This window comes from Gavia stellata, chromosome 9 (genome assembly GCF_030936135.1).
Source record: "Gavia stellata isolate bGavSte3 chromosome 9, bGavSte3.hap2, whole genome shotgun sequence".
NCBI lineage: Eukaryota > Metazoa > Chordata > Aves > Gaviiformes > Gaviidae > Gavia > Gavia stellata.
The window spans coordinates 4,637,072-4,660,602 of NC_082602.1; the positions used below are offsets into that span (position 1 = coordinate 4,637,072).

The 23,531-nt window shown below is 49.4% G+C and overlaps 1 protein-coding gene across 1 annotated transcript in view; it reads right to left on the reverse strand.

Moving 5' to 3' along the window:
• Positions 1 to 23,531, reverse strand: part of COL13A1 (collagen type XIII alpha 1 chain) — a 95,783-nt gene that overhangs the window by 61,885 nt on the left and 10,367 nt on the right. Inside the window, exons 3-6 of the mRNA XM_059821081.1 lie at positions 6,016 to 6,023; positions 3,333 to 3,359; positions 719 to 754; positions 75 to 101 (exon numbers count right to left, since the gene is read on the reverse strand). Coding sequence (XP_059677064.1) covers positions 75 to 101; positions 719 to 754; positions 3,333 to 3,359; positions 6,016 to 6,023 — 98 coding nt within the window. The remainder of the gene's footprint in view (positions 1 to 74; positions 102 to 718; positions 755 to 3,332; positions 3,360 to 6,015; positions 6,024 to 23,531) is intronic.

Consider the following 23,531-nt stretch of genomic DNA (forward strand, 5'->3'; position numbering starts at 1 on the left):
TGTGACCAGGGGACTTGTGCTGGCCCTAGAGGAGGACAGTCGGGGATGCTATGGGCTGCGAGGAGCCGACTCACCTTCTCTCCAGGTTGCCCTTTTAGTCCCTGGGTCAGTGGCACCCGTCACAGCCACATGCAAGAGGGTGCAGGGGAAAGAGAGAGAGACACAAACACAGGCATCAGCGGCAAGGGCACACTCCCCCAGCCCAAAACCCTGGCTATGGGGCTGGGATGAGCAGGGTGGCCTCAGCTCCTGCCCCAGCCCTCTTCCCCATTCTCACCCTGGGATGCCTGAGCAAAGAGCAGCTCCAAAATACAGTGCTCAGCCAGGCAGGGGATGCCCCCACCTTGTTTAGGGCATGGTTATTTGGAAAGGGCAGCTGCCGGTGGCAGGCAGGGGTGCATGTTAGCAAGCCCACAGTTAGCAAGCCCAGCCAGCGGACGAGGTGGCAGCAGGAGGCACCCAACCAGGGGGGATGCTGAACCAGAGGAGGGTCTGAACAATACGGCAGAGGGGATGGAAACACCCCCCTGGCATCAATGCGGTTTGCAGGGTTGGACACCCTGCTGTGACTAGGAGATCCCCTCAGGTGTGGGGCTCAGGGAGGGCGGCTTTTTGCAGGCTGACACCCGCCAAGGGTCATCCTGAAAGCCCCCCCAATATCTTGAGGGTTGGAAGAGGATGGAAGAGGACAAGGCACGTGCAAGATGTTTCAACTTACCGGCCGCCCAGGGATCCCCATCGCACCTTTGTCTCCCTGGCAATTAAGGCAAAATCAGTGGCAATTGGAAACTGGCCAAAAGCAACGTTATAAAACAGCACAAATGAGCTGTGCCACAGACGCAGCGCAAGTGTCCAGGGATTTTCAGAGAGGGACAGAGCAAGTTAGAGAGAGGAAAGTGTGTTTGTGTGTGTCTGAACCTGTCTTTAAGAACACATGCAACCCACCAGTTTGCTTTTGCATATGACAAACCAGCACATCTCACAACAGAAATGACATATGGTGATTTAGACAGCAAAAGAAGAGCAAGAGTTTTCAGCCTAACAAAGTATAATCCCAATTTCCAACACTTCATAAAATCTGGGTTCTGGGAACTGGCTTCCTGCAGTAGCCAACCGTCACATTTTTCTCTTTCTTTACGAAAGTCATCTGGGTATTAGCTATTTATTTATAGAGTTATCACTTTAAAACAGGATTCTCTTAGACTTGAAAATACAGTCCTGTCCAGAAGCAAGAGAAAAATGTGGGAAAACAAGCTGACACAGGAAAAAGCATGTCTGGAAGAAGACATATGAGCAGCTGTGTTCAGTGTCCTCTACCCCTTTGAGATACTTCCCAGTGCATTGTCAGGGTGCGAACGATCCTAACAGTGGTTTGGGGAATGACTTTGGGTCAGGCGACACTGAACAGAGCCTCATAAACACATGAACACAAGACCAGTGGCAATTTCCTTCAGCCACTTCCCTACAAGGCAGTTTTCTGCCTCTTACAGTTAAATTTAACTATGCAATTTAAAAAAAAAAAGTCAACCCCCTCTGCATTCCTGGTCACCAAAACTGAAGGCTGTGCAAATTTGGAAGATAGCAGCTGATTGCTGAAAGGATCTTGATGGTTATGGCTTCAGAGGTCATGTAGCTTTTGCTCTATATTTTGCTAAAATGACGTGATAATAATCTCTCTGTTCTGCTTCCAGCAATGTTTGGGGTTTCCATACGTAAAACAGAGCATTCCCTGCCTGTGGTTGCCTGCGTCCATAGACACAAACCTGGTTTTCTGGTTTCTGCAGCTGGAGACACCAGCCCCATCAGTGCCACCTTTTTGTGCCTTCCCCCATGTTCAGCCCCAACATGTGAATGTAGTCTGAAATCTCTGCAAGGGGAATGTACTTAACTCTATTTGTTTTGCTGGGCGTACACGGAGGCTCCTTTGGCCGTGCATCCCAAACTCAGACATTATTGCCTGGGATCAAACTGTTACCTGGTGAAAGTTTAGCTGCTTCCCTCTGTGGAACCAGGGGGGCCGTTTGGTATTGGGGGCGTTCCTTTCCATGCAGTGCATGTTTTGATAAATTGAAAAGCAATATATGCTTTGCAAAAGCATCCCTTGCAGATGGACGAAATGCTAAACAGCTGCTTGATTTTAAATTTTGTATATGACATATTATGGGAAACTGCTTTCTTCTGGGGTTTTAAGCAGGTTCTCAATCCCACTAATATTTGCCTATCTCTGTGTGCTGGCAGCGAGCAAAAGTCCCCGTGTCAGCATCTTGCCCTGGGATTACTTTGTGGCTGCTGGAGAACATAACGCTGAGTTTTCCTGTGCTTTTAGTCCCTTAAATGCTGCTTTCCTCCAGAGCTGAGCTCAGGCTGATCTCCCCCATAGTTTGAGGTAAAAGCTCATTTTATTTCTCCTGGCTCTGCTGTGGCTGGTGCCTGAGCAGGAAGAGCCCAAGGTTGGGGCTGAGCTGCGCCTGGTCTCCAGTGAGTACCTGGTGTTGGAGCGGTACATGACGGCACCATGTCTGGTACGTGACTGCGCAGTGTTACAGCCCTCCAAGCAATAATAGCGAAGGGGGATCTCCCAGTAGGACAGCAAATAAATGCCAGATGTTTATAAGGAAAGGTTGTCTGTGACAGGGAGCCAGGAAAGAGAACTCGCGGGTGGATGATACCATGTAGGTTGGTTACGAAGTCATGTGAAGCTGCCTGCAGCTCCCACATCGGAGCTAGGGGAGCACGAAGGGCAACAAGCAGCCTCTGTCCTCAGCTGGGGAGAGAGCCAGTAGCACAGTTTGCATTTTGTTTATTGGGAGATTGCTTGTTATGGCTGTTGCAGTCTCCAGGTGAGCAGCAGCCTGGGGAGCAGGGAGCCATCGCCAGGAAAGCACGCAGCTGTAACCCCAAAACCCGCGCTCCTCCTCACTCATGACTATCTATCTCAGATGCAGATACTGTTATTATGGACTTTTGCATTTGTCCCAGAATTACTTAGGCCTTTTAAATCCTGCTACAATTAGCAAGCCCCATCAGCAAGAATACTGCACTTCTTCAACCAGACCCTCAAGCAGACAAAGGCATCTTCAAAAGTAGTATGTTTCCCACATGCAGGATGGTTCATAGGGATTATGTTACGCTTAAGTTTGGTCCTACAAAGCTCCTGTGGTCCCTACTCTATTAGGAGCCATGTCCTGTTTGCAATATGCTATTCTTCCGCATCAGGTTTGCTATGCAAGCTCACTACCTTCTCCCAGCTTACAAACCCTGGAGGCCTACTGATGAAAGTACTGCCAGAGAGAGAGCGCAAGGGAATGAAAAAGAAAGAAGTAAGTATTTACCTGGAGCCCTGGTCTTCCTGTAGGACCCTGAAACAAAATACACAGAAAAGATGAAAGTTAGCTTCAAACTCTGAAGGGAGGGCTTAATAAAGAGACAAAATCACATGTAGGGGTTTAGGAAACCAAATGGTTAAAAATCTCTCCACAGCTCCTTGACCATCAGCTCTGATTGCTTTGGTTTCCTAATCTCCTGTTTGTGAAGTTTTCTCTCCTTTCGGCATGGCTCTACCCACAGCTCTCCGCACGGGCTCTGAAGGTATCTGCAAGTCCACGGAGAATGAGCTAATTACAGGGCTCTGATTTTCTTCCTTAGTTTCCATCTGCTAAATATTATTTTTTCATGTATGGAATTGCTGCAGTTGCCACAGAAATGTTGCATGTTCAGAAATGGGAGAGAAATCGTCCGTGAGAGGATCTTTTCCTTCGGATGTGGTCCAGACGGCGAAAGAGTCCGGGAACCTCAGGACTATTGCACGATTTCATCATTTCCTTCCTTCCTTTGCCCCTTTTAGTCCCAAATCTCACCAAATTTCTTACATGACTGCGGGTTGCCCTTGCTTTCACCAAAGCATTGATTGACTTCAAGAATAACGGTGGGAGCATCTGTTGGGCAAGAGGAGAGCGTGAAGGCCCCTTTTGCTGCTGGCGTGTTGCTCATCCATTTCCCTGGCTTTTCTCCTGGTTGTCCTGGACTACAAGCAGGGCTCAGCACATTTCTAATGAGTATTTCTGCCCATCCTCACACTCAAACCAACACCATCACCGGGGGCTAAGCCTTGCCACTCGGCATGTTGCGTTTTGCAAGCTGGGAATAAAACCCGGGGGAGAGATGTGGGGTCATCAGTGCTTCAGAGTTGCTATCCAGCACGATGTGTATGACAACCAGCCAGGCAGGAGCCCAGGTCTGTTGCTCATAAACTTGAGTTTCCATGCGGTTTTAGTCACGGGAAATATGAGGGGGGAAAATATTTCCTATGGCGACATGGACTCTGCTTGACTCTTCAGCAGTGAACTTTTGCTCGCGGTGAATGAGCCAGTCTCGCTCGCCAGCCGATCAGAAGCCCCAGAGATCCTGAATGAGACAAGGGTGCTGTTAACCCAAGACAAATTCCACTTTGGCTAACGATACTCAGTCTGCCCGACTTCCTCTTGTTATTTCCATTGGCTGTAGCATTCCTCACGGCCTGTCCTGAGAGTCTCCGTGCAGAGACAGGTTCAAGGGTCTCAATAAACCAGGATACGGTAGCATATACTGTCAGCACTTCTCTGGTGGTCCCATGTGTTTCTGCCAGGCTTCAATCTTTCATTACGATATTAAGTTTCTAACCCTTATTGTTGCAGAGAAAGCCTGGGGTGCGCGTTTTCCTCACCCTGCAAAGGTGCAGACTGCTCTCTGGGAGATATCTGTGTTAACCTATTGATTTCTCTCTAATTTCTCATGGCAATAATAGAAATGCCAACACCACTACCAGTTTTGTGCCCGCCCCATCCCTTTAGCGCCAACATATGCCTGCCCGGGATGGAGTGGCAGGGACAGCCCTGGATGGACTCTACTTGCAGCCCCCTCCAGAGCAGTGCTTTCCTCCCAATAAACCAAAGCTAACATCAAAACACATCCACTTCAGCGGCCAGGGGATAAGCTATCACTGAAGGTTTACGTGGATCAGGGCTTTCAGCTGTAAAACGCTTTCAGACCTTTTGGCCTGGAAGGTGCAACTTCTTGGAAGATTGTTGTCATTAAATCGGGCTGCGCTCGCATATCTGTGGGAGTTCAGTCTATAGCATTTCAACTTGATGAAAGGGGAAAATAGGTTGTGCAGCAACTACTTCTCCTCAGAACGTCATCTGCAAACTGTTTAAGACATTTTTGCGTGAACAGACAAAAGATGACTACCGTATGTTTAACTTCTCATGTTCCTTCACAGAAATCCAGTATAGTTACTCTATTGTACATGAATATAAACCATTTCCTCTGGAAGGACCGTGCTAGAGACAATATAGCATTTCTTTATAATCCTGAGAGATGTTGATACATGGCCTCATTCCTTGCATTGCTTCTTCTGGTTCACTGTGGGTCTCTTAATAGCTGTAAGAAAACTTCTGCAATAACCTAGCTATTTTCCTGAAGCCTAAATCGTCTGCGCTGAGGTTTTGCATTAGCTAACATTTGAAAAGGAAGCTGTCAACACAATTCTTCCTCTGAAATTGATAGTTGTGCAGCTATACTTGAAAGCCCAACAGTTCAGCAAGCCCGGGTGAGTAGCAGGGAACAAGTCCCTACAGCTCAGCTCCCGCCATGTGTTTGCGATCTATCTTTCCCTTTTTCGCAAACACGTCTTGTTCAGCGTGTGGCATCCAACGCATGTGAAGCGCATACAGCCAATTCCCCTGGGGTATGTGGGGCCAACTGGTAACACACAAATATCTGCACCCCTCGCATTTGCCATGTCCCCATCCCTGCGCTCCCTCTGTCTCACCCTCAGAAGCTGCGATGCAGCTGAGAGTCATCCCACCCCAATATGGGTCCTGAGCACCTGCAGTACTTGCTGTTTGGGAGATGCCAGGGTGCCAGGACTGCAAAGGTGGCTGCTGCACCAGACGCTACAGACAGGAGACTCTGCTAGTTCATGCCCCACAAACTCTGTGTCAACAGCTTCTAAAAACATAGAGGTTTGGTACTTACAGGTGGACCTGAAAGACAGAAGAAAAATAAACAATAATTAATTTTTTAATGTGATAAATCCTAACAAGAAGGGCTAGATAAACACATTGTACTATATTTTGGGGTTGATACTGATGCTGCTGTCATTTGCTGACACACTTTCACCATCTTCCTGCTGATTAATTAAGGTATCCCCATAATTATCAGCACTGCTTATAGTCACAAGTGGGGGGCAGCTTCAGAAAGCCCTGTGTTGGGAAGGCCACGTAAGTAAGTCAGGCTCTCAACACCGTTACACTCATTTTCAGTCCTTTGGCACACAGGCATCCCCTCCCTGAGTGTGATACCGCTGAGTTGCGTGACTCCCCCGCACATCCTGCCCACTCCTCGGGGTTGAGAAAGTTGAATCTGGGGACGCAAGAGCCCCTTTGCTGCTAAAATGTCTACACGTTTTCCATCAGCACTGCTGATCTTGCAAAGACATGAAAAGGTTAACGAGGAACCTTACAGCTATTAAACACATCAGGTACCTTTTCTCCTTAGTACAAGCTGACTTTCCCTTTTGCTTCTGCTTCTGTTCCCATAGGAGCCAATCTGCCCTCTTGGAAGAAATTGCCTCAAATCCTTTGGCTTTCTTTTATTTTGGAAAGCCTTTTGGAAGCTGCCAGTATTCAGCACTGCATCTTCCTTGTACAGATCCATTGTACAGTATATATCAGGGCTTAAACAACACATTTCTTTCATCAGTTCCCAGAAAATTCCTCAAAATCCTGACAGATATTGTGTGTGTGGAAAGAAACCCCTGGACTCACTATTTTGTGGTTTCCTCTCTGTGGGAGAAGCGAGATACACCATACAACTGTCAGGGATTTCTACATTTTCCATACTTTATAGACACTCTGTTTTTTTTTTTCTTTACGTAAAGTGCCAAGAAGTAAGACTAAGCAGTATAACAGGCGAGCTGATAGATAACAGGCAGCAACCTCTTCTTTGCACGGGAGGCGGATGTCACGGTGAGCACCTGCAGAATACGTCGTCATCCTGAAAATGCCCCTGGCTGAAAGTCCATAAAAGAAACTGGAGACTTTGGATGAAGAAACGTTTTCCGCATTGGAAATCTCTCACTTAGCGTGACTCCTTCATACCGGGGACTACAGCAAGTGGTTTGACTATCAAGCTTTGGTGACCTAAAATTGCACTGTTAAATGCCACTCTTAGATTTTTGCTCAGCTTTCATCATGGTTAATCAAAAAACGTTCCCTCTAAAGCGTACCTTTTGGTTAAAATAAAAAAAATAATAAAGTCTAGCACCTTCCTGGTGACCAACAGAGCTACGGTCAACATTCACAGCCAGAAGGCTCAACAACTCAAAACAACTCCACCCAAATTTAGGACAGGAGCTCAGGGGGGACCTGGATTTTGTTGGTCTGGCAACTACCTGTCACCGGTATTCGTGCTGAGGTCGCTATCCTACCTGGTATGCCAACTCTAAACAACAAAAGGGTTTCTGATCAGAGAGTTCATTTTCGAGGGCAAGGTCAGACTCAGATCCAGGAATCCTAATTTATGCCAGACCGGGAGAGAAAAAAAAACAAAAAATTCTGAGTATGGCTTGGACGACAATAAATTTCTGTGAGAGAACTGTTTTGGAGAGATTTTGTTTCAGAGTGAGCGCCCTGTCACAAGGTCAATGTTTATAGCTTGCCAATACATGAACTTTATTTCCATTAGCAACACTACAGACCCTTAATAACCTGCCTACCCGTCTGCGTGGGCTTGGGGCACTCATGGATTGCATGAACCAAATCTTTTAGCTAACATTGAAAGAAAAATTTAAAGGCAAGCAAACCCTGAGCCATCCCTGCCCTTCCAGACCAAACGCGACCAGGCAGCAGCACAGCCAGTAATGGTATTGCAATACTACTGAGAGAAAACATAAGCTTTTGTTTGCTCCAGAAGCTACATCCTCAGAGCAGAGTAAATCAACGATGCCGGCAGTTCTGGGCCCATCAGGCCACACACCCCGCACAGATCAAAGGCAGGAGGCATATTGGAGGCCCATCTTTGTTATATGCCCTCTATAAAATTAATGGTTATGTGAAGGGGGGGCTGGACGGTCTTGTGTAAACACACATCAGTGAGCTGCAGGGACACAGTTTTGGCTGCAATAAGTCAGTCGGTAGAGACCATCCAGGGACTGGGCTTCAAATGCCAGGACCGTTTGTGTGACCCAGGAGAAAGCAAAGCCCTCAGATATAGTCACTTCTAAAAGCAACATCGTCTTGCAGGGGATGGAGGAGGAGGAGGGAAGACGTCCCAAGGACAGTGGGGAGGGAGGAGGTGCTGCTGGATAAGCTGTTGCAAAGCACCAGGGATTTTACAAAGTGAAATAATGCTTCAGCAAAGTGGATTTGTCATGTTCTGTCACGGTGATTAACGAGAAGGCTGAGCAGAGCTTCTAAAGAGGCTCAGTCTTTAATATAACAAGAAGTAATTTAACGCACATTAGAGGAAAGAGTGGGCAAAGGAGGGAGGGGATCCTCGCGCTTCTGCTCTCAAGTGCTCTAACCACCGGTGGCCGGGCTGAGCCAGCCTCTCCCGGGCAATACTGGTCGTGCTGCATGCAGTGCACCAGGCTTGCCCCTGGCCAGGGGTCTGTCAGAGCTGCCCTGGCCTGGTCAGGGATGCTGGCAACCCTGTAAGCCAAGAGAGTAACCCTACAAGTCGACCAGGCTGCACAGAACCCTTCATGAAAGCAACATGAACTGCCAGAGTCACCACAACACCACTGTGTGTTGTCCCCCATGCTCCCCAGCTCCTGCAGTCCCAGGCAGATTGGAGCAGCTCTGTAGAAAGAGGCCTGATTGCCACCAGGTGGGCCAGGTCTCGATGGTGGCAAACACCAAAGAGCTCCACAAGCAACCAAGAGCCAACAACTCAACAGCCACAAGTGCCAATCACACCCATGGGGGCTCCTCCTCTCCCATGTTTACGGCAGGCTCTTTTGGGATGAGATGGAGGTGGTGCTGCTTAGGAGATGAGCTAGATCCCCTTTCAATAGACAGCGAGCAGAGAAGGGACAACAAGTCAACAGAGCAGGGATCAAAGCTACTGTGAACATTTCTGAGCCCATTTCATAGCTAAGCCCAGCCAGCAGACAGACCCAGAGCTCCCAGATCACCAAATTCCTCAGCCTTGAGCAGAACAGGGAGCCCACATTTGTATTAGCACCTCCAGATCCTGAATGTTTTGAACCTGATCTTGCCAGGACCAGAGCGATGCTGGTGTGCAGGCTGCAGCACGACCATCCGCCCACAGTTCAGGAAGCATCTCTCTGTCCCAGTGCCTCACTGAAAAGAACTGGAGGGCTGTAAGTGACTGCGATCACTGTTTGTCCAGCTGCAGGGCTTGTCGAGCAGCAGGGGACGGAGGAGGGGACAGAGCAAATGTGTCAAGAGTGAACGAGTGGGAGGAAGCAGCGGCCTCCTGCAACGAGGAGACCTCCAGAGCACCTTTGAAAATGAACATTGAGAAAACAAAGAATTCTTGTGGGGGTACCCGAGGTCCCTCCAAACATATGGCCTCTGGAAATTAGCACCATCTGCACTGTCCCTTCTCAGCTGCTCTGGCTTTTATGCAGATAGAAGCTTTCCTTAAAGAAGCTCTGCCTTTCCTGTAGCCCAAGTAAGCAACTGAGCAGCCACGGTCTGCAGACAGGATGAGTCCACCCTACTGCACATATAGAGGGGGCACACCTGTGATGAACAGCAGGGTGATGCCACAGAGCCCTCTGCTCACTTCTCCTTCCCCATGGCCTGTTCAACCAGTGACTATCTAAAACAGAACTGCAATGACTCCTTTTCCCTCACCCACACAAAGAAATAAAAAGCCACCCTCCACGCTGTAGCCTCTTCAGACTCAAAAGAGGGGATGCTTAGTTTTGTAAGTGGGTCATATTTATCCTAATCTGGGAAGTCCCATGTCCCAGAATATCAGATCTTAAAAGCTGGACAGTATTAGAGCAGGTCAGTGTGGAGTGAGACATTCTGCTGATGGCAGAGATATCCTCCAGCTTCGGAGACAGCAATGCTCGCTGGACTGATAGGATCGTTGAAATGATCCCATCCATTTAAGGGTACTTCCTGACATCTGGAAAAGTGTCCATTCTTAAAAGGCTCTCAAATGCTGTTGCTTAACTTTTTTTTCTCTAACTGCTTGGATTCAAACAGTCCAGTGTCTGCAATGTGGGTGTCTTCCAGCCTGCTCCAAAAGCTCACATACGAAGGATTTTTTTTCTGCTCTATAGCATGCACAAGACGAGGAGGATGGAGAGGGAACATAAAAACGTTATTGTTGCTTGCTTGGGTCATCCTCATTACACACTCCGGCAGAAGGGGAGATGTAAACATGTAATCCATCCCTGTGAGGAAATCCAGCCATTTCACAGACACAGAAGGCAGCCTTAGCGAGTTAGAGAGATACAGTTACTTCCTGACATTCAGGACTATGTTAATTGATAACAAGGTAGCTGAGGCCAGGCAATTAGTTATGAAATGCTGATTAAAATGTCAGCAGCCCGAGCACGACCTTACCCAGGGTAGCAGGGATCCCCTTGTTTGCGGCCCCACGGGCGTTCAGCGCAGCATGACCTCGTTTCAGAGCAGGCAGACCCCAGTTGGGTGCGTGGAACCCAGATGGTGGGTTTGGCCTTTTTTAAAGTCTGGCCGTGCTGCAGTTTTCACGCAACAGATCCAGGGTACTCATAGTCTTCTAGAGACATCTTCCCTACCTCCATCAGGGGACAAATGATACGAGGGGAGGTGGAGGGAGCATTAACTCAGAGAGCTGCAAACGAAAAGGCAAAAATGCCATGTGCCTTGCCATAATTCAGTGTTATTAGTTGTAGGGGAAATTAAAGACAACAGAAATTTTCAAAATAATAAGAAAAACTTTAAACAACAGTGATTACCCAAAGCACACTCTCCAGAAATTTTGTTTCAGGTGTCAGCAATAGCAGACAATCTGAGTGTAGAACTCCCTCCAGAGAGCACAAGCCCCTTGCAAAGGCCAGGCCCCTCCATCCTCAAAACATCCCCCTCTCGGCTACACCCTTGCAGAGCAGCAAGATGTTCTTCAAAGGATTGCAGAAATGTTGGACAGCGAAAAGGCTATCAGGATTTCACTGCCAAAAAATGTGACCAACGCTAAACTGAGGCACCACGTTATGCCAGTCACTCAAGCTTGCCTCTGAAATCAAACCCATGACATCACCAAGACTCGGCAGTTAATATCAGCAGCTGTGGAGGATAAAAGTCACTGCTCAGGCACTCTGAGCATCCTGGTGCACCACCACCACCACCAGCCCCTGCCAAGGAGAAGGCCTCAAGCACAGCACCAAGAGAAGTCCGTGAGAAGCCATGCCCAAAGTGAAAAATGAGGTGGAGCTTCACCGAAAAATTAACACAATTAAGCAGCAGTCTCAAAAATAAAAGAGACGGTCTGATAGTGGAGTTAAGCCACAGACTCTAACTGCATCTCCAGTTTGTTTCAAGAAACATCTATAAGGATGGCAGGAGCCAGTTGGCCTCCAGAGCCAGAAGAATCTGATGAGGAAAATCTGGGCCATTGGCATAACCGCAGTGAGCCCATTAGGCAGATTAAAGTGCTCAAAGACAAGGGTTCAACAACAGACGAACAGAAATATTCTGACAAACATTTGGGAGAGCCCCTTGTGAAAACAAAGGGCAGGAAAGGGCCAAGAGCAGATGGCTCACACGGTGCTGGCTGTACCCAGGACGAACACAGCACCTCCGGCACCACCGGGGGAGAGGCAGTGGGATGGCCAACACAGGGCAGAACAATGCTCATTTTGGGCAGGCATCCATGGATCAGCAAGCTCTTTCCAAGCAGCAAACAATCACATTTGTCCCTGCCATGCTGAAGCACTTAGCACCACAGAAAGCAGAGAAAACAGGGCTGGGAAGGGCCCCCAGGGTCAGCTCACCCGGTGGGTTTTCACGCTTCAGATCTGGAGGCCCCCTTGGGGTTTTCCAGTAGCGGTGCGGACCCCTGGATGGTAAATTGAAACTGGACTGTGACAGGCTCACTCTGCTCCACCACCTCCTGCCAAAGAGCCAGTGTGCCCCTGGGCTCATACAAACCACCAGGCGAAAACCGCTGCTCTTGACTATCCCCTTTCTCTTCCCCTTCTGCCTCCCCTGAGCAAACCAAACAGAGATTAAAGGATTCCTGGGGAATGAGAGGGACACGAAATCGAAGAGGGAACATCTTCAAAGCAAACAAAGGAAAAAAAGTCTCTACCTAGCCTATTTGGGTAAATATTTCTCTAACTTGTTGCTGTCCTCTGGGGATGGAGATACCGCACTCTTCCCTAGTGATCCAGTCGAGGCGATACCCATGCCCTGACTCATAAGGCCATATTTATTATCTTTCTTAGAGACTACCCAACATTTCCAGTGTTGTTGTTTAATGACCTCTGATGCACAGCAAACTCAAAGAACAGCTTTTTTTATTTCTCTCCTTCTTGCAGTTACCTTTTCATGTTTCAAGTCTTCTGTCATGTTCCCGACAGTCTTCTCTTGTCTTTAGACTAAACAAAAGCTAATTCTTCCAGTCTCTTCACAGAGGCTGTGTTTTCTGGACCTCTGGTCGTTCTCGTTGCTCCCCCTCAGCAGCCTGTTTGCCTCTTGAAGCGTAGTTCTCAAATACCAACCTGCTCTCCGGCTTGCTGCATGAGTCAACGGCAGACAACTTGGTGAAGGCAGAAGACATAGTGACTATTTACCTTATCCACAGGGTCTTAATCACAGAGGGAGATCGAGTTCCTCCCTGTCACCACCTCTGCCTTGCCCTTATCTTCTGAAATGTCACTTGTCCTCCATGAGCCTTCAAAGGCTCCGAGATTTCTTGCAGCATTTCCCTAAGAAGCTGGTGTCCTCACTGTCTGGTGTGACCGGCTTTCATGCTCCAGTGAGGAGGAAGGTCTCCTTCTCACTCACAACAAACTTCTTCAGCATTTTCTTGGTGTCCTTGATAGTCCCACGTCACCCTACGCTTTCAGATTTTTCATCTTGCATACCCATTCATTTTAAATCCTTCCAGCTTTACTTTTCTTCTGTCTTGAATTTCAGCTCACTGAGGAGTTTATGATTTTCTGTAGTTGATCCCTTCCTATAACTCCTTTGCACTGGGACAATTTCAACTCCTGCCTTTCAAAGAGTTTCCCTGCCAGACTGCCAAGTCTCCTCAACTTCTTCCCCAGCTCTTGCTCTCCAGGGGCACTACCCCACTAATTCTCCAGCTCATTCTGTGTTTTTGAAGTCCACCTTAAACACCCGGACATTTCCACAAGCATCTTGCAACTCTTAGTCTGAAGACACACATGCCAATGCAACAAGCTACCACTCCAATAAAACCCTACTCTTAGCAGAGTAGATGTTTGATAGTCTCTCTGCAGACCTCACCCCACATCCTCTAACACATTCTATTCCATGCCAGGAATACGGAAGGTGACGTCTGAAAGCTCTGGAGATCCAAACTGGTTTGAAAACTGCAGCTGGTTATTCAGGAGAAGTCTGACATTCCTCCATTGAGGAGCTGACCGCTTCTTCAGCACTCAGTCAGGCCCTGCACAATCCTATTCCTCAGAGAGCTGCAGAATTAGGAAGGAACCACAGGGAAAAACGGGCCAAAGTAAATCATGGCTGGGTAAAGCAAAAAACAAAATCCACAGCACTTCTACTTCCTGATGAAAATTACAATCTCTCTCATAATATGGTTGTCCGGGAAAAGTAGAAAGTTGGAACTTACTATAGCTAATAATTATTGAAATAAATTATCTGATCATGCACTTAAAATGCAAATGATACCTTTTACTCACTTGTTGAATTGCATAGGTTCATTTTCTTCCTATATCATTTTTGCAATTAGCAGCTGATTTTAATATCTGGTGCACTGTTACTTTTTTTTCTCTAATTCTTGTTATTCTTCCCTCTTTTCCATCTGCTAACTCTTTTCTTCTTCCTTCCTCCTTCCAAAATACTTCGCAACTTTTATAACAGCAAATTCTGTCACCTACCCGGGGAGGAACAAAAGACCATTGTGTTCAATTTATCTTTTAATAGACTCCTTCCTCAAATACCTCATGGACTGCCAGTACTGTCTTCCAGACCCTGTCTCACACCCTTTTGAGTTATGAAAATGTTTGGGAGGGTCTTTCCTTTAACCGAGACATTTTTCCACCCGAGGTGATTGATAGCTCCCAGTTACCACTAATTACCCTATCAGCAGTTGGACATAAGCCTAGCCACAGCGCTCTTCCTCCAGAGGCCAGCAGTGCATCCCTGTCGCTCGTTATCCTCTTCTTCAAGGATGGAACAAACTGACTAATTAGAGACACCATAAATTCTTCCTTCAGGCTTTTTCCTGATACACTGCCTTAGGTTTCCAAACAGAGCATGTCGGGGAGAGTGGGGCTGATGCTAGTCCTTTCAAAAGGAAAAATGCGATGGGGTTTCTGAGCCCAAGCGGGTTTGCTCAGCATGTTTTATTGCACAGGAAGAGGAGAGTATTCATTCATTCATCCAAATCTAGCTCGTGCTTTCTTAGTGCGTCTCGAACTCTGAGAAGTTTGCTTAGCTTGGCTACCCCCACGCAGGGCTCTGCCGGGTAGGAGCCAGGCTGGGGCAGCGCGCACATATGGAGACAACCCGCGTTGGCTAACAGGGATAAAAGGATTCATGGCTTTCCTCACCTAGAATGAACTGAGTGTGCAGATCCCTTCCCTGTCGTCTCCAGTGCCCAAACCAGACGCTTTGCACAGCACACACTATAGAGAGAGCTATCGGACTGGAAAGGCAAAAAATAGCCCCAACCAACTGTTGCCTCCCTGTTGAGCGTTGTCTGGAAAGCATCTGCATTCTCTCATCTTCTCACTGTGGCAAATTTGACTCAATGATTAAGTTTGCTAAACTCTGTCAGGACCCCCGTCTTGTTTGAGACTGAAGGATTTTTCTTACTTAGGCATACAGGTCATTATTTTTTAAGGTAGTGAGAGATCCCATGATAATCTCAAGAAGAAAAGAGAGCACAATGAAGATGGAAAAGAGATATTTTCCCTTTCCCCCAGAGCAGAGAAAAAATAACTTGGAGGAAAACCAACCAAGTTTAGAAACTAGTTACTCTGAAACACTTTCTCCAAGCCAAAAGGAAAGGCCCTGAGGGCAAGAGGGGAAAAGGGCATTATATTTAGAGACAAACTTCTCCAAAGTACATGGGGTGGGTGGTGAACACGCACTGCAGGGATGCACACCTGGCAAAAAATTGTTGGGGCTGCTCAGCCACTGCTAAAGAGCCCCAAGTCCTACCAGAACAGCAAGCCCTCACTGTTCTAGGAAAAAAAGAGCAAAGAGGAGGAATGAGGGCCGAGGTCTGCAGCAGTTTGCTGCATGGGAAAAGCACGTGGAAAAACCCATATGGAGGAGGCAGCAATGGCTGAATGCATGCCAAACCACGCGGGGCCGGGGACAGTGCATGCCCCGCACCAGCCCTCAATCCAAGAGTCGTATGTTTGTACCTTCCCTTCCTAAAGGACCTGAGAGCCACTTCCCATCACTGTCCCAAGAAACTCCAGGACCCCTGCCCATTAAGAGTCAGATTAATGCAATAGCGGAGCATAGGGATCTATCCAGGATGGCTTTGAAATTCAGGGAGAGAAATATTTGCAATCACACACGATAACCCCCATCTGCTCTTGTTACCCCAGAAAAAAAACATTTGCTATAAGCACACAGGTCATCCGTAAGCAAGAGATCACCTGAATCGGGTAAACTAAGAAATGTGAGGCTGCATCTTTCAAAAAACCACACTTCTTTCCCCCTCTCTTTTCCTTCTGTTTCTAAGCCCGCGTTAAATCACATTGCACAGGGGATGCCAAATAGCCTTGCTATACCACAGCTTCTCCCTGGGTTTCAGGCAGGTCAGGGCCGGATATATCACTCCCTGGTGAGCAGAGGGCTGAAATGTGGCTCCCTCGCTGTGGCCAGGGCTGTGCCACAGACCCATAAGCTCTGTGGGGTGCTTTTGGGGTTTCAACCCCTCTTTCATCTGTGTTGTACTTGTATATAGTAGGGTTTAAGGGGGAGTTAACATGTAGGCAATGGCTGCCGTTTTGGGAGACATAACTACTCCCTCTTTGCTGCCAAAATCCCTATAATAAGGAGCTAATATTTAAAAACCAAATAAAAAACAAACAAAAAAAATCCCAGCCTATTGTGTGCTTCAGCTCCGTTAGGGACGAAGCCAACACACAACTCCCAGCAGCTGCCGTCGCCTCCAGCAAATCTCCTCCTTTGGATGACAGCGGCTGATGATAGAGGAGAAGGACAAGCAAAGAACAGCCACTGGGATCCGGCCACGTCAACACAGTGCCATGTCCCTGTAACAGGCTCTGCCTCAGGAAGACCCCTTCCCAAAGGCAAAGCATGGCCTGTGGCCCTGTGGTCCTCTACCTGCTGCTGGTTGAGCCGCACGGCAAGGGGAGACTAGTGTGCATGGGATCGCTGGGTGGTCCTCAGTGTAGCGCACATGCTGCCCGGAGCAATACCAAATCATAATAAACAAGTCCCTCGCACAAAGCTCTGTCAGTTCAGATTCCAGTTTGGCTGATATAATCTTCATCATCTCTTTGAAAGAAAGGAAAAAAAGAAAAGCAAAAAGAAAAAAACAGACATCCTAAGGGAGAGGAGTGAGGCAAGAGATGGATTGATACTGCCCGTGTGTGTCTCAGCCCCCCGGCACGGGGAAAATGTGCTCTTAATCAGCCTCCCCCCTGGGGAATACGCTGATTTAATTACCTCCTGCTTACACAGTCCGGCTGCGATGCTGCTCGCCCAAGACATTGCATGAGGAAGAAACAGACACCAAGCCTCGGCAGCCAGGTTGGAACACGATGGGCGAGCAGAACAGGAATCACCCCGGCCCTGGTTTGAGGAGTAAGGGGGTGAATTGGTCCAGAGAGGCTGAGCGAGCAGGCTGCCTCCCAAACCCATATGTGCAAGAGGTAGATAGCATCAAAGGGCACATCACTGCCCCACCAGAACCACGGGCACTGCAGAGGGGATGGATGCATCAAGGAGTCACCGCCTTTCCCCTGTCTGAAACACAACCTTATTTTGAGGGAAACACAGCAAAGACATGCAATGGACAACAAGGGGGTTTCCAGTAGGAAAGTGGAGAAATAGCCAGATGAAATGAAGGGGAGATGCCCAGTTAGCAGGCGTCATGCCACAGCGCCCTCCCCTCACTGGCTGCGCAGCACAGACCCCACACGTGAGCACATCTCTCCAACCGTCCGATTGTCATGCTGCTGGCATTTTGTAATGTTAATCTGGGATGTGTCGGAGCATCGCTCCAATGCAGGCAAATATTTTCCAGGGCTTATGTTTCACAATGCTTATGAATGTCAAACAGGCAGTGCACAGAGGGGCAGAGAGTGGGTACAGCTCCTGGAAGGGGAGATCTGTGTCAAGTGCATCCACCCTCAAAGCGACTCACTGGACAGTCACTTTGAAGCAGCTTCAGCACAAGACGTGGGTTTCTGCTCTCCCACCTGGGGGACAGCCGGGATGTTTAATAATTAATGGCTGTATGCTTGCCTGCAAAGGCCGGCACGAAAAGCGTCGCTGCGTCTTTAACGGCTGCCAGCGATGGGAAACTCATCGGAGTGTGTGTTCAGAGGGGAAGAAGGTTAAGATGATTAACTGGTGCTAACAAGTTTAGGATGTGGAAGAAGTATTTTCTTGGACATCCATCAAAGAGAGGATTGAATGTTCCCCGGCAGCGCGGGGGGTGCGGGGGGTGGGCGGTATGTGTTTAGCAGATGAGGTTTCTGCCTCCTGAAGCCTGCCCAACCCCGCATGATGCAACCTCTCCCCCTGTACCATCAGCAGTACCTGCGGCCCCAGCCTGGCACGGGGGCTGAAAGGCGATCCGGTGGAAGGAAAGCTGCTTCTCTTCTCTTCCTGTTGATCCACACCCTGGGACACCCTTTGGGCACCAGTGGATCAGCCTGGCCCTTGGTCCCCACTGGCCTGGGCGAAGGCACAGGAGCGGATACCCAGAAGAGCTGGGAGGGAAACCCGACGCCCCAGAGAGGAGGGCTCCTCCTGGGCCTCTGCAGCCCCACTGCAAAACCTCACTCTCTGCCCTGCCACAGGGACACCAAACAGAGCCACCCCTGCCCCTGGCCATGCCAGCAGCCTGCTTTTTACTTCCACATTGCCCTCAAGCACGCAGCGGCAGCTAACATTAGCACTGGAGCAAAGTCCCCTTGCAAATAGCTTTGGAGCGAGCCATTGGCGCCTGCAACATCTCCCTTGGCCCGTCCCGCGTATTTTTGGTGCTCTTTGCCGGCTGGCGGGCATCCACGCTTTGCGCAAGGGGCTTGGACGCCACTGGGCGCCATGCCTCGCCGTCGAGCCTGGCGGACGGTGAGACTCGCCCTCATTCCTCCGGCCGCCGCAAAGCTGCCAGGATGGGCAGCACACGCGAGACCCACGTCGCGGGGCCCGGACGTGCGTCAGCAGCTGACGCAAACCAGCCCGGCCATGTGCACACAGCCCAGGCCTGGGAAAAATCCTCCACCCCGGTAGCGCGCTCACACTGAATCAAAGCCGTCGCCATACAGTAGCAGCGCAATGTGCTCTTCGGGTTTCCCCAGCCAGCTGGGATGTTTTTGCCTTGCTTTGTCAAGGCGCTGATTTATGCCCATATGTACCATATACATTGTAAGCACAGGCACGCAATGGTGTAAACACTTCTACAAAACATCTGTACACAAACCCGTCAAATATGCAGAAGCTCCCTGCTGCAGCCCTCAACATGCATCCCGGGCGCCCCGCAGGCAACCTGTCGGGCCCCGGTCTGCATGCAGGGTGCCATTCACCACTGGACCTGTTATTCAGATGCGGCCTGGCAGGGACGATAAAGGTCTCGGTGGGACCGTTACTTGATATAAATCGGCACAGCCACAATGCTTTTCTCCTGCGTCAATCTGTGCTTCAGGCTGGAGCCCGCCACGGTGGATACCTGCTCCTGTGCAGTGCTGTGCATCCTTTCCTCCCTCCAAAATCTGTCTTTCCCATGCATTTAATTCTCAACGTCTTTCTCTCATACCCTTGTCTGGGGAAGAGGTTAGTTTATCCCTGGTTTTGGATGGAGGATGGCCATACCAAACAGCCAAGGCTTAATCAGGTCTGGGATATAACATTTGGGATATAATATACAAGCAATATTAAAGTTAACACCTGTGCCACCACCAGGACTTACGCACACCTAGACACAAATGTTTACCTGTTTGCACCTTTAAGGGGAGCTCAGCCTCCAGAGAAAAAGACCCACAGAAATTCTGTGTGTTTGGGGGAATTTCTTTCCATCTTCCAGCCAGTTTAAAATAAAAAAGCTTAAAATAAAAACGTTTAAAATAAGAAAGCACATAAAAGGACAAAGAGAGGAACCCTGGGGCATCCAGGAGACAGGCCTGAACATGGCCAGAAGGAATTATACAAACAAGCAGATGGGTGTAAATAAACAGGCCACCCTCTTGCAGAGCGCTTGTGCCCATCATAGTGCCTCAGCACCTTCCCTTTTTAATGCACTGACTGTTTCTAACCATATTTTCGATAAAGAGGGAAAGGCAGAGGTTTTTGCCTTCCTAACTCTCACCAGCACGGTAGCACCATAAGCATGTGCTAGCGCCACCAGCAATTTTGCAGCCTGAGCAGCGCTCGCAGCTCTATCAATGACTTACGCAAGGCCTCCTAGTCTGCACTGTGGCAACAACAGCAGGTTCATTAAAATCAATTAAATACTCCTTAATAAAGTCAGTTGAAATCCCAAAGGCAGACTAAGCTGGATGTGTTGATGCTTAGAGGGATAAGAAGCATCCTGGCTCCCTCTTGCCATCCCTCACCAACGGATGTGGCAACCTCCAGGTGACAAAAGCCAAGGCAGCGGTGACTCCTCAAGCCGCTCCAGGCAGTTGTGTAAGAGCACAGTTGCCTACGTGTTCAGAGAAAGAGAGTTAAGCTACCAAACAAACTGTTTGTTTGTTTTTTTCCTGAATTGTTCATCCCCATCTATTCATAACTGCTCACAGAATCTGTGGAATTCATTGTGTGGTTTGCATCTTCAAAACAAATGAAACAACAGTATGTCTAAACCAAACAAACCCCAACCCAAAATACAGCCAGCAGGCCAGGGCGCATGAGCAACCTCCGAGGCTGAAGTGTGTATATACTCTGGAGGGCCCAAAAAATGTGGATGGGGGAACATATTTAAATTTCAGGGAATAATAGAATTCCCATGGAGATTTCTTATAAAGGAGGGAAAAAAGAAAGAGAAGTATTTAAGCAACGATTATGCTGCAATTTTTCTTTCAGATGTGCCATGCCGTGAGGATGCCGTGCTACCGAATCACATTTTCTGACACGGCAACATGCCGCTCTGGCTGCGGTGGTGCTGGATGCCCATCCGCGGCAGCCCAGGCGCTGCTCCCTCCGGAGCTCAGCTCTCCAGCCAGCCCGGCTGCGAGGGCTTTGCCAATGCATTCAAGGGAAAAAGGCAATTCAGAAAGCTCAAAGCCTTTGGCAAAGAGTGGCTGCTTGAGATAAATGTCCTTTTTTCCAATTTTTTGGTTAGACATTGTCAAAAAGCTGCGTTTGGACACTTTTAAAGCGGAAAACAGCTTTTGCATAGTCAGCGTAGAAAACCATGATGACTTATCATCCTGAAAAGGGGCCAAACACAAAACCATAGCATTTCAACTAGTTCAACGCATCTCCTGACAGGAGGGCCACGGGGATGGCTGTTTCGTTGCACACTCCCACCTCACATTCCTCATGGCTCTGAGCCAGGGCCACCGACACGGCTCACGGCTGCCGGCGTTTAAATAGCCGAGGTGACCTTTCCACACCTTTGTCCCACGCCAGAGGTCCCAAACACCTTCTCCACCTCTTGGGCTCACCAGTGTGTTCAGTTTTTTAATCTCACAGGAGCCCTCAGATCTGTCTGAGCAGCCCCAGCAAGCTGAAAAAGGATCACGTTAAAAATGACAGCAAGAAAACATAAAAGCCATGAAAACAACCTGGCAAGAGGCGGAGCACCCTGGCTGGGGTGCAGGGGGCAGCAGGCAGGACTTAGGCACTGTCCCCCTTTTTGGCTCACCTCCCCAGAGGCATTTAGGGACTAGATAAGAATCCCAAGGGAGAAACAGATGCATTCACTTGGATGCAATATCCTGCCTGGGTGCTGCGGGGCCGGCTCAGCCTGCGCTGCCCAGGGGTCTGCCCCTGCTGCAGCCATCCCCACCACCCCGTCGTCCACCAGCCTGGGTCCTGCCCTTTCTGACGTTTCCTCCAGCTTCGGGGCCAGGCAGGGGTCGGGACGTGGGAAATCCTGCCACCTCCTGCCAGCTGGCCCTGCCGGCTCTGGGTGACACATCCTGGGTGGGAGCCAAAGCCCCGCTGCAGCCCCACGCCATTTCTTGCTGGCCTCCTCCAGCAGCTGCTGCTGTGCCGAGGGGTCCAGCCAGCATGGGAGGGATGTACCCAAGGTGGCGACCAGAGGGCGAGCAGGATGCCTGGACCAAGTGTGCACACCATGTGGCACACAGCCCCAGGGTGCAACTGGGGCCCTCACTGCACCTTTGCTCTCACGGGCCACCCTACAAGAAGAGAAACAGCAGCAACATTTTTGAGTTGTGGCAGCTCCTGCTGGTATTTCTGTAAGGTCAATCGGAGCTGAAGAGAGTGGCCAAGCAGCTTTCTCTGGGCCCCGGGCTGGGGCAGACAGGGGATGTGGGTGAGGTTTTGTATGAGAAGAAATGCCCAGGGGGCATTCCCTTGCAAAGCCTCAAAGACATTCCCAAGAGGACCCCAGTTCCTGGCCAATGCCAAAATCCTTGCAGCTGTCCCACGCCAGCCTCCAAGCCCCTGTAACAGCAGAAGGCACACTGGTTTGTGGCAGGGTTGTGCAACCTCCCTCTGACCCCCAGCCCCCGGGAGCCCAGAGGGCCAAAGCTGCCTCCTCCCGCAGCCCAGCTCCCTCCTCTGCCCCCAGGTGCTGCCACAGTGAGGGATGGAAAAGCCATTCAGCATCTCTCCGAGCTGCTTCCCTGCTTGCACGGCTGACCGCCTCCAGCCCTGCGGGCTCCCAACCTGCCCAAGGAGAAACCGGACCAAAACAAGCATTGTGGGGGCAGAGGGAATGGAGCCAGCCTTTTTTTTCTTTTTTAGGGGATATTGAAGACTGGAGCAGAGAGCCAGCAGAGTGAAAAACAGCCACATGGGGACTGTGAAAATAGGAGCTGAAGAGAGGAAGATGGGAAAGGTCTAATAAAGAGAGTCACAGTATATAAAATACACAAGCGCCCACCTCCGCCAGGAAGACTGTGGGAGGGGGTTGTGGTGGTAATCCCTGGCTGTTTGAGACTCTCCAGGCAGACAGGGTCTGGATCTGCAACTGGGTCTGGATTAGACCAGGAAAGCTTAAGTTTTCACCCTGTCAGCCTGAAACACAATGCTTTTCCCTCGCAGCATTTTGTTGTTACGTGGCAGAAATCAAGGGAGGTGAGTTGGCTGTGAGAGGATCATCCAGCCTCAGGTAGCTCTCCCGAGCTCTCAGCCACATCCAGATCCCATACAGAAAAGAAACATTTCCCTCATCTGAGCAAAAGTCATGAGAGGAGGCTCTGTCCTAGAAATCAGACCCAGGGTCCCACCAGCATCGGCTCAGCCCCAGAAAAACTCCCCAAGTCTCATCCTAGCACGCAACAACCATGGATCAAAACCTGTGCTGAGCTCCCTGTCCACATGTGGCCCCGGCGTGGCGCAGGGTCTGGGGGTGGTGAATAGCTGGGAATAGTCACTGCTACCATTGAGGCTTCAGGGCCCTTTCCCAACCTGTGTGAAGTTGTCCCAGATCAGTCTGACAGACAGTGGGGACAGAAGGAATCGCAGAGGTTATCTATCAGACAAAGAGAACTGAGTCATTAATTACCCAGGAAGATTGTGCTAACCTTGGGGGCTGTGTCCTCCCCACTGAGACACCACCGGAGAAGTGCGTTGCGACCTCTGAGCTCAAAAAACCACAATGTCGAGGAGCAACATCTTGCTTACAGGTAGTCACACCCAGCCCAAGTGATCTGAAGTAGCAGCTTCCCAGCTGAAGGAAGCTTATATTTCCTTATCATTTGCTATAAATACAGCTGCGCTGTTTTCCTGACCGTGTTATTCCTATGGTCCTTATCACGCACGCTAAGATAGCCGCAGCACAGTCACACACTTCACAGTCTTCTTGCTCCCCTATTCCCAGCTTTTCCAAACCATTTACGTTCACAACTCCCTGTGTCCTGAAGCTCTTCTATGGCAATGGATGACCCTGTCCAGGACCTCCACATCCGTACTGAACAGGTCAGCAGATGAACTTTTCTTCCTTTTCCCCTTCTTTGCCATGCAGGG